The sequence below is a fragment of the Chironomus tepperi genome, unplaced genomic scaffold (genome assembly GCF_022539635.2).
Source record: "Chironomus tepperi strain 1889 unplaced genomic scaffold, CSIRO-AGI_Ctep_v1 contig_425, whole genome shotgun sequence".
Classification (NCBI taxonomy): Eukaryota; Metazoa; Arthropoda; class Insecta; order Diptera; family Chironomidae; genus Chironomus; species Chironomus tepperi.
In genome coordinates this window covers 267,773-279,827 of record NW_027226547.1, presented here as the reverse complement: position 1 = coordinate 279,827, position 12,055 = coordinate 267,773, and the positions used below count along the sequence as shown (strand labels likewise).

Below are 12,055 nucleotides of genomic sequence, written 5' to 3'. Positions count from 1 at the left end.
TAAAAACTGTTGAATAAAATGAAAATCGAAGACGAACAAGGGATGAAAACGTAAAGTGATGCAACTATTTAATTAAGTAAAAATTCCTTTAACTCCTATCATTCATTCATTCATTCATTCAGTCATTATTATTGTGCTGAAATTTGTGTATGGTATTTTTTAATAAAACATGAGAATAATTAAGAATGCTATGGATGCTTTGCTGCAGGATAAAAAGTACATTAGATAATTAATTTTTCTCCTTTGAAAAATTGCTGATGATAAATTTTTATTGCTGTAGAATGCATGCGAAACATACATAGTTGATTTTATAAAGCCAATGGAGATGTTTGTTACTAAAATGCTCCAGAGTTGGACTCAGTGATTTTCTTAGGAACCTGAATATTTTTTTAATTTGTGTTTCCAAAAACTGTCAAACTCCCGAACGATATAAATTAAAAAGGCTCCTTCATGGAAATTTAAAATATCCCATAAGCCTCTTTTATTAACAGAAGCCGGCTAAATTTGGCAGCTATGAGAATGGATAGATTTATTCAGATTTTAAAGCCATATCCACTGAAAGTCTTTATATTCTGTGTCTGTGGTTGACATTGTAAAAAGAATTAAAGCCTCTTCATCAATGAGTTGGACATGTGATTGAGAGATCTGAAGAAGCTTTGTTATACTTTGTTAAATAAGTTCTATTAATCTCACTTTGTATATGGCAAAGATAAACGAGGGCGGTCAAATAACTCATAAGAATAAAAGCTCTTGATGAATACAGTTGCATTATTTAAGCTTTTCAATTCTGGATCAGAATGAAGTTTATCCGTGGATTGAATATACTTTTTTCTTGGAACTAAAATCCCCTGCATTATTGGTGCAGCCTAGTGATTGAGGCAGCTTCAGTTGTTATCTTAAGGAATTCATGAATCACAATTCTAAAACTAAGTAAGCTTGAGTAATACTCAAAACCACATAAAACATCCCTGGTTAATAGGAATTCAGCTATCAAAAATTAGACTTTTATATCCTGAATTTACTTCAGAATTTAGTAAAATTTTTAAGGCATAATATATTGTGGATATAAAAATGTTAATAGAATTGATGGATCAATATTCTTATTTTCATATATTGTTTGCAGAACACAGCCATATGTTTACAAGCGCATCCTTTTCAACTGGTAGCAAAAATGTACACATTGATCATTGAATATGCGATGAAAAGGGAATCGTTTATACAATGAACGATTTTATCTAATGAGAGCCTGTCCTATCATATAATAGATGGAAAAATGTTAAGTATATTATTATAGTACATGAAAAAAGAGAAGCGAGAAACAAATCATTATAATCATGATTATTAATGCGTTATCACATATGCGTGATTCCAATATATACACGAGCACGCACGATATATGTATTAAAGTGAGAAAAATTTTTAATCTTGTGATATTAATAATTATCACATTATACGAGTGCTTTTTTACGCGACGCACGTTTCATTCTTTTATTTTCGATAAATGTGCTGCTATGCATGCATTTTATATCCCACACAATTATCATTTTTTTTGCATACACAAATGAATATGAGTGTGTTTTATTCATCATAAAAATTATTATTGATTTTTCTGTTTCATTCTTCATATTTAAATTTCACCTTGTGCCTGAATCGACAGTCAGCATAAAAAACCTCATAATATAATAACAATTTTTTTTAAAGAACATGAATTTCTAACTTTCCAGCAAATAAAAGTCACATAAAAAAAGTTCTAATGAGCGTTTTTATGAGTCATAATTTTGCTATAAAACAATGCCATCAACTTTTTTTTTCCTTATTTTTCTAAATTTTATTTTTCAAAATATAGAAGTAGAAGGTTAAAAATATTGTCGGCTTGTCAATTGCGATCTAGCAACTAAAATATGCGTTGAAAATCGTAAAAGAACTCGTTTATTTTTGTGGCTTTCAAAGCACTTATACACGTATAAATAATTACGTGATGTTGATTTGAGTGCAATTCAAAGAGAACAAAAAATATTTTTTTATATCCCCCCACTTAATTGCATAATTTAAAGCAACTTACAACAATTATGAATAAGCTTAATGAACGATCAAGGGAGAGTTACTGTAGTTAACGAAGGGATATATTTTAAAAGCTCATTTTGAATTAGATTACAATACAGTGAAGTCGATTCCTATTTTTTTATGTCGACTTTGAGTTCAGGTTTGCATCATTAAGGGCAGTTAAACTGTTCTACGACATCTTATTAAATGCATTTAATGTGTCGTTAAAAGCATGAGGTGTATTGCATTCTAATAAGCTTGGAAAATATTTTAGCTGAAGCTATAAATTCCTTCGGAAATGAAATAAGTTTGAATACCTAGTTATGCTGGAAATGGAAACATCAAACGTGTTCATTCAAATGAATTGTATAATTTTTAATTTCTATGAATTAATTATTGCAAACACCTTAGCAGAATGAATATTTCTCTGCTGAATAGTCTTCAACAGCACGCAGCAAAAAAGCTGTATTTCTATGTAAATTCATTATTTTATGTTGAATATACATAAGATCAGAAATCTGAAGAATCGACAAAAACTGGAGACTTATGTCAACATGATAAAAAAGAATTCCTTTCAGGAGAGGTCAAGTGTGGTAAGTGGCTCTTAAGCATTAAGAAGTATAACAGCAACAAAAAAATAAATGAATGAGTGAGAGACTAGAATGAAACTTCCGAAGGACACACACACAAAAAAAAAGCTGAAAATGATTTATGTGACAATAAATTTCAATTATAATGCCGTGTTTATTCTATTTTATCGTTTTGGTACCAAAGAAATAAGATAACAGGAGAGAAATGTACACATCGATTGTACACTTGACACATTGACAGTCTGAGTGAAATTATGGGGTGTTAAGCTTCGATAGATTGAGACTAAAATGGGGAATAAATACTCATAGGATTGATAGTAATGAATTTATTTATTTCTCATTTCTTTATACCTTAAGGGCTGTAACATCATTATATGATTATTGAGATATTAAGTAAGAATCTTAATGAAAGTAAAAGTTTCAGCATATGAGCTTAGAAACACAAATAAATCCAAAAATTTCTCTTCATTGACATGACATTATTTCATTCATTAATGTTGACACAATCTATTTCCACGTGTCTTTTTGTTGACAAAGCCATCAATAGTTCATATCAAGTTCATATTTGAACATCCGGCAAATTACTCAGAAAATTAATTGATTTTATTGAAAGAGTAAAGAACTTTCTGATTAACTGTTTATTTCTGATTAGGGCTATTTGGAATCAAATGTCTTTCAATGCCTAAATAAGATTATTTCAAATCTTTGAATGGTATTCTGTTTCAATTATATAGCATCCGAGCGACAAAAATGAAGAAGAAGTTATTAGCACCAAATGGAAGTCACCAAATATCCATATGGCGTCCAAATAGTTGGCAAATTTAAACATGTTTCATTTGGTGACAATGAAAGTGGTTTCACGGATCCTTTAAAGCGCTGTGACGGAGCCTTCTCCATTCCGTGCATCGTTCGGAGGACAAGCTTGTTACGAATTATAATGATGTAATTTTCTATCATGATTTTGAGCGCACATGGATAAAAAATGAAATCCTCTTTAAATTTCTTTTTATTTTTTCATAGGTCTATATTGACCACCAATATGGGAAGGTTTTTCCTTCGTCAACATAAATTGGATGTAGAATAAAAATGTTCTTCTCTTTATCTCATTGTCAAATCAGCAGTATATTTGAATTTATTTGTAAATAATAAGATAAAAATTTCTTCTTTTTTTATATTACAGAAGAATAATATTCGATTCTCAAAGGACTTTTCTGACATTGATACAAAATATTTTAATGTGGAATATTTATTCAAGTCAAATGAGACTCATCATGTTTTTCTTTATGGTACAGTTTTCTTTTTATTCATATCATATCTACGATGAAGCAAAATCAAGAAATCCCTATCAAATTTCCCTGTCGTTTTCCGATTGAATTAATATCCAATTTCTTTTCAATTTATTTCGATTTCATTTCATTTTATAAGTTGATATGAAATTTCCGCTATCAATATACGGGTCATTTAAGTCAAAGCCAAACATTTTCATTCTTTTGACCATCAACTTGTTCACAATAATTCAAGATGAAGGTAGGAAAAGAAATATTTCAAGTTATCCTCTTCAACTCAAGTGCAATTTTGGTTCTCTTTTTTCCTTCTTCTTTTTTTTCATGTAGTGGATGATCATCATCTCTTTTTCCGATAGAAAAAAAGAAGCCTCATACTTATATCTCATCATACGATACGGAAGATAAATTTTATTTTACTTCTTTCCTAAGTTTTGCAAACAATTTGTTGATGTTTGTCAAGTGTACTTGAGAAGATGTAAAAAGTATTTTTATTTCTAATGTCCTACATCACATAACGTAGCACTCTAAAAAAATTTCAAAATGTAATTGATTTGAATTGAGATTCTGGTTAAATGTAATGTTTGCTGGCACTACTGTTGACTCCTAAAAAAGGTAGTTACCCTGTAGTTTGTTGACATAAGAGCACTTGTGAAAGCTTACCTCAAGTTGTTTGAATAACTTTTCATGAATGTTTTCATTCCACAAATTTTGCAATGAAATTGATGTTGAATCGCACATTCCGCACGCTTTTTATATTCAATAAATTTATTTAAAAAAAAATTTCAATAAATTGAATGGGTTTTTGATAAATGAGCCATTAGAGTTCACTCAGACGCTGCATTCAATTATACATAAAACGATAAAATAATAAATTCAAGAGAAAGGTAAAAATTTCCATTTAAAATCAATTAATGCTCACAGCATAGCAAAAATTGTGATCTAAAAAATCTGCTATAATTTCCCTGACCTGCAATTTAGAATGAAAAATTTTTCCACAATTAAACCAAGATATGAAACTTTGACCCCTATATAATTTCTCTCAGATTCTCTTAACATATTGCAAGGTAGACCATTGCCACCTTCACAGGGAATAATTGAAAAATTTGTATATATATGTTTATGAATCTATGTGTGGAAATGGAAGACAAACTTATTCATTTTAAGTGCCGAGAAAAAAATCTCGTTTAATTTATCATCATTAAGTAAAATTGTCGAGAAGATTAAGTCGTTTAATTTAATTCCATTTTGTCGCACTTTTTTTTTTGCAGTCTTTCAACTTTTGTGCGAATAACAACGGGAGATTTTTTATGTTACGCTATTAAGATGACAAGAAAAGAAATATATTTGAAGTCAACCTGGAAAATTGTTCCTTTCCTGAGGTATATTTCGGCACATTTATATCATAATTATTTCTACTCGCCATTTACAAATGTTTTGAAGGACGAGAAGGGAAGAAAAGTTTTAATGACATTCTCTTGAGGCTTCTTTGCAATCCCCTCTTTTTTCTATATTTTGCTAAGCTTTTTGCAGTTCCTTTGGTACAAGCATACGGTAATACAAAATAATATTTTAACGATTTTGGTCCTATAAAAGCATCAAAATGTCATTATTGTGAAGTTAGAACTTTTACGTGTATTTTGAACAGTAATCAAATGCTGCCGTAGTGTCTACTAAGCTGCGTATTGTTGAGTTGCGTAGTCAGAACATCAGCAGCTTGTTCTAGCCCATTGAATACTTACATTCTGTGTCCAAATTAGTCGCTACTCATTAATTACCCAAATTTTATTGAGCGTCATAAATAAACACAAAAATTGTTGAGAAATCACACAAAATTCTGCCAACTGTCCACAAAAGTCAACAATACTGTAAAATAAATGGCCTAAGACCAACAAAAGAATTTTCGCTCTTTTTTGCGTGAAGATTTACACAAGAATGACATAATTCATTGTTGCCCTCATCGTCATTTTATATGATACACAAAAGCGAAGAGGACCTAAAAGAAAGACGATAATGACAATGGTGATGGAAAATCACTTTAAAGTGTCAACAGTAACTGGAATTGAAAAGCGAACATGAAAGAGAAAATTTTTTTATTTCATTTACTGGTTTCACAAATTGTCGGCTAGAAACTTTAAGCAAATTTCTCATCATTCATCCAATTCAATTTAGGATTAATATATGTATAGTCTAGCCGTCGTCGCTGTCGTTCATGTCTAGCATAGTAATTTTTTTTTCTTCGAAAGAATCAAATTACAATTTTTCCACTTCATTTCCAGTTTTATGCTTTATCTTCTTTCCTTCTCCTTTACATTCTGTGTGTATTACTTAATATTATAAATTTCAATAAAGCGCCATCAGAGATATCTATATGTTGTATTTCATTCTTTATCCGCCATTTTTTTTCTGTTATGCTGCTTATGCTCATAGTACTTGTGCAACATAATCACTGAAATAATGATTTGAGTTGATCCAATTATTTGATAAATTTGAGAATTTTCTTATTTTTTTTCATTTTTTGTATCCTTAAGTCATTTTTCTCTCTTTTTTGTCAAGATGTAGCACAACAGACATATTGCGAAACGTGAGATTTTTTATCGTTATTATTATGCAAGCTCTACTGTAAGTGTACTATAAGTTTTACATCCTTGAAAGGCAATGCTTTTAGCATTTATTATTTATTCACTTCTTCTTTAATTTTTATTTTTTCATATAATGAGGAATTCTTTTAAAATGGGGAAATTTTATTGGAAATCATTACTAAATTAATGCTGAAAAGTCTCAATTACGATAAGCTGATTTGCATAATAAGAGTCATTATGGCAATTTTTTCTTGAACTTTAAAAAAATTATGTTAATTAATTGAAAGATTGTAAATTGAATTTAAAAGAATTTAAGCTGTAAAGTTGCAAATTGAGACTATTTGGCTGCCACACAATTTCTAACAGTTTCTAGAATTAAAGCAACTCTTCTGTCAAGTGCTTCTAGATGTGAATCAAGCAAGATTGGTGCTAATGGATCTGCTGACATAGCTCCACGTAAAACTGCTGATAACTTTTTAGATCCGGTGTGGAATCTGCAGAAAAAGTTCATTTTTAGAAAAGTTCATCAAATATTCAAAATTTTATGCTTACTTTATGAGCGTTTTCAATGTAGATGCTCTTATTGAGCAACATTGTTGAAGTGGAGCTAGGATAGAAATTTCATCATGGTATGGTCTGTTGAAGCCTTGTCCGAATTCTGAGTGAATTATGAATGCATCGTCTCCAAATAATCTAGAGAAATAAAATTACTTTTTGTTAAAAAACCTTTTTGAGATTTTGACATTTGATGTCATACCTGAACATTTCATAATACTTGCGATTCATGTTTCCAACAAGAAAATCCATAATTGCCAAATCCACAACATCTAAAATTCTTTTTCCAGATTTATATGGTTTTATACCGCGAATCTAATCGAATAACGGAATTAATCACTTATAGTTTTAATAATTTAATTCCTCTTACAGTTTCGCAGTAATTTGGATTAACTTCCCACATAGCTTTCCTCTTTTTATCAAATGAGCGTTTCCATGGATATCTAAATACCTTTAGAAAATCAATTATATATTAATAGAACTTCTAAAAATAGTTTTATAGACTTACATCTCTAGTAGCATTATCATGTGTTGGAAGTGATGCGGCAAGTGAAGCTTCAATAATGTTTGGATGCCCACATGTAGGATGATTAGTATCGCAATAATTTTTACATCTTCCAGTGATGCAATTGTTTCCTTCTGGAGTAACATAAAAAGATTTGAGTAAATCATCATATGCAAAAGGATGAATTTCTTCCATAATATTGACATAGCGTCCAACATGGGGAATTGCACGACGGAAACCTAGAACTCTAAAGAAATAATTTAAAAACTTGGAAATTGAATTAAAAATGCTCATTATTGTTTACCTATCTAAATGATATGCTGCAATTTCTGCATTATGTCTGTCTAAATCATCCCAGTAAAAGTGATTGGGATGAGCATGTTCGTCGCGCTTAGCTCTATTAATGAACAAAGGTGAAATTAATTCTTCAAATCGGTCAAGTGATTCTTTTAGATAGCAAGGATTTTACTGAGGACTATTCATAAATTGTCACAATTGACAACTGGTCTGATCATTAGACCAAAAATATTAGATACAATAAATAAATGACCTCTTACCTTCCTGGTTTTAAAACAGCTCTTGTTTCAGTTTTCAGATACAAAAATATTTTTAAATGTTCAGTATCATATTCCATATAATCTAAAAACGAAAATTTTAAACCAAATTAAGTGATATTCTCATAATATTTAAAGCAACACACAGGATGGGTCCATCACTGATTTAATGGGTCGTTCACATATTACGTAACGCGATAACGATCTTTTTTAGCGCATTTTTGAAATTTTTTTCAAAAAGGTAGCTTAATAAGACACTATGTATGTCTGTTCGGCTGACGTTAAAAACTTTTATCTAGACATCGTAGAGAGCTCGGAATGGTTTTAAAAGATCAGTTCCATAAAGTTATTGCGGCCACGGGCATTTAAAAGTTTCAAATCTACGCATAAATGCTATAATTAACAAATTTTCATTTTCATAAACAACAACAACAAAAGCATCAACACGTTTTTTCATTGTTTTACAGTGTTCTTCAATGTTTTTCGATGTTTTTACAGTGTTTACTGAACAAAGTTTGAATTTTTTTTGACCGTTATGTGGTTTGAATAATGAAAATCCGTTAAATCATGAACTTCTTAAATTTCTAGTATGGTGACTTAGAATTTACTGGATCTTGCTTTGTGGGTCTGGAAGTGATGGTTTTTTTTGGTAGGAAAACTAATATCTATTAATATCTCTTAATCAATTACAGATCGCTGGGACAAAAATGCGCTTAAGTCCCTCGATCAATAACACGAGGACTTTTGTAATTTTTTTTCAAAAAAGAGCAATTAATTTATTCGAAAATATATTAAGTCTCTTAACTCGCTTGTTACGTAATAAGTGAGGATATAAATACTGTATGCTATATACTTACCAATGAAGACCACAGGAAGTGTTACCAAGTCTTTCAGTAAATGCTTAATAACTTTTTCATTTTCTGGATACATTTCATTTTTAGAAATTGAGTATTGAAAAAGTTCAAGATTCGTTGAATGCCATCTAAAATTCATGAAGTCGTCGGTAAATTGACATAAATTATAAATTGGATAAAAAATAAATTTCAACAATAATAATATTTACCTAAAAACAAAGTTTGTAAGCTCTGCAAATGTGGGGTTCTCATTGCTTAATTTTTCATGAATAACAACTTTTTCATGATTTTTGGGAGAATTTTCATCAACTCGTCCTTGAGCTATTGCCAATAAGTCAGCAAACTTGTCACTCATTGTAGGTGGGATTTTGACATGTTTACTTCCAAAACAAGTATCTTCCATGTCAAGTCTTGAAAACTCTTCAAGATGTGCCCAACATAATGCTCTAAAAATTGTGAACAAATATAAGCGTATGAGTTTCATGCTTCAGAATGATAATGACAGCTTTAAAGCATCTATTCTGTTTGCAATATGGAGACACGCGTTCATCTACTCATATAAGAAAAAAAGGCACAGATTGTCCTTACAACAATTTTCACTTTTTATTATATCATATTCTACAGAAGTAATAACAAGAGAAACAATGGCAAAAATCATTTGTATCACAAAAAAAGGCAGAAAGTGAAACAGCAAACTTTTTTTTACAGTTTCAAGAGGGAGATTGTGATGAGATATGAGACAGTCAAGTCTGACAGTGTGTGTGAAATATGATGACATGAAAAAATTTATGCAGCAACATATTTTTGTACAACTCTCTCTCGACAGTCCTCATCGCCCTTTATGGACATTTAAAATAAAATTTAACTACAGCAATAATTCTTGTTAACAATGCACTTTCGTCCTATTATGTTAAGCTTTTTAAATTAATAATTTGTAATTTTTTCCAACAAAAAAATAAAGTTATGACGAAAGATATGATGTGTGTTTTCACATCTATTTTAATATGCATGAAGCTCACACTTAAATTATTTTAAAAAGCATTTCTTTTATTTGTGAAATTGGCCATAACTTTAAAATGATTTAAATACATCCACATATACTTACACAAGCAACAGGAATGATGGGATAATAAATCTCAATTTGATCATATTGAAAATTTATATGAGCCTTTTTAAATATTGATTGAATTCTAGTGACAAGGATCTTTATGGCAACTTTACGTTTGCATAACAATAAACCGTAATCACTGTAAAATTATTAGATACTAAAAAAATATTTAGCGTTTAAGGCAACGATGTGTTCACCATGTGCCTTTGAAATACTAAATGAGCTGTTGACGTGGGCTGTGTTTCAAAACTTCGAACTTCAGAGCATCCGTGAATTTAAACAAGTGTTTTTATCAGCCCGAAGTTCATATGAAATAATAGAATTCGAACAATATTGAAGTAATGGTTTTGAGTTTTATGTGTTTGATGACAAGTACACACTAATTGAGCAGTAAACGTTTAGTAATATTTTTAAAGCAAATGGGGTCGTTAAATGAGGAAATGTATTCGGTCTGGAGCTGTGTGACAGATGAATACTTTTACATAAGTACCCCCTCAGTTAGTACGCTTGCTTTTTGGGAGGGAGGAGGGGTTTAGTATTTTGAAACAGCTCAATCAAAAGAAGATTTTTGTATAGGCAGTTTGAAATTAAAACAGGAAGGGAGGGTGGTTGTAAAAATTCGTTTTTTTTGTGAAACTTAATAAGTGTACGGACTCAAAACCAAAAAGTCAACGACTTAATTTTTAAATTACGTTTTTCGTGTAGACATTTAAAAAAATATGAGAAATTTTTAGGGCTATTTAATCATTACGTAACCTGATAAATTGACTATACCCATTAAGTCAACGTCCTCTAAAGGTTTTGATGAAAATCTTATGAAGATGAAACTTTTTTTTGTCAAACTAGAAGGCAATGTCTAGGAAGAAAACAGTTAAATTAAGCATTAATTAATTAAGTTGTTCATGTTTCACTAAAGATTTTACCATAAAGTAAATTAATTTCAGTCAAAAATCAGTTTTCGTAAAACTTAAAACCTTGTAATTTTAGTTGAAAGAGTTGCTGTAAAACGAAAAAGTTGTTGAAAAGTGTAAAAAGAATGCTGAAAAATAGTAAAAAGAAATCAATCTTTATGAATTTTTTAACATTTTATTAAACAGTTTTGTTTCCTCTTTTCTCATCATTGTCGAAGAAATTCAACGAAAAATTATTCGTTTTTAATTTTTCTTATAATAATATTTTTTGATTGTTAAAAATTATGGATTACAATATTTGTATTAATATGTATGTAATCAATACCGGCATTGAAATCCCCAGTTAAAATAAGGTGATGAACAAAAGTTAATTATTTTTTTTGGAACTTAGCATTTTCACACTTATGAAAATTTAATATAACTTAGAAATTAATAGTAAATAAAGGATTTAACATTTTTCAGTAATCAAAAGTTGAATAAGTTGGTAAGAATAATTTAGCTGCATCCTAACAGCTTTTGGTACATTTTCTCTCTCAATTTTATTGTAAATCTTTTTTTAATTAGTAATATATTTTATTTCTTTTATTATTTATATGTATAAACTAGAACAACAGCCTCATTCTCATTTTTTAATTTATATTTTTTTTTATATATCTCGACTTTTTTGGGTACATTTTTTTTCGTTAAATATTTTATTTCCCATAAATCCTTTATTCAATTTTATTTTATACAAGAACTGAATAGAAATTTTATCATCAATAATTTATTATTTTAAATATGAAAACGAAGAATTGTTTTGTTATTGAACCATTAAAAATTCAGTCAATTTATATCCATAAAAAGAGTTGTATTTATTGTACAATGCCTAATTTAGTTCACATATTCAAGTGCAACTGAAACTGAAGGAAACAGGAGACATTTATAATGAATCTATTATTTCCATCACAGGAAATTGAATTTTTATGATTTTATCAATGCAATTTCTGGTATTTAATTTCAAGGCTGCATTTGTCTGACTCTAAATTGATCTTATAATGTCTGACATTTCATGAAATAATTCAACATTCCTT

At 29.5% G+C, this 12,055-nt stretch overlaps 1 protein-coding gene across 1 annotated transcript; it reads right to left on the bottom strand.

Moving 5' to 3' along the window:
- Positions 1 to 7,215: 7,215 nt before the first annotated feature.
- Positions 7,216 to 10,303, bottom strand: LOC139097604 (extracellular serine/threonine protein CG31145-like). Its single transcript, XM_070649491.1, has 8 exons — positions 10,072 to 10,303; positions 9,176 to 9,412; positions 8,970 to 9,094; positions 8,116 to 8,197; positions 7,863 to 7,955; positions 7,562 to 7,805; positions 7,424 to 7,504; positions 7,216 to 7,368 (listed from the first exon to the last, which is right to left on the bottom strand). Exons 1-8 carry the CDS (start codon positions 10,113 to 10,115, stop codon positions 7,216 to 7,218), a joined length of 1,059 nt encoding a protein of 352 aa, XP_070505592.1. The 5' UTR covers positions 10,116 to 10,303.
- Positions 10,304 to 12,055: the final 1,752 nt, after the last annotated feature.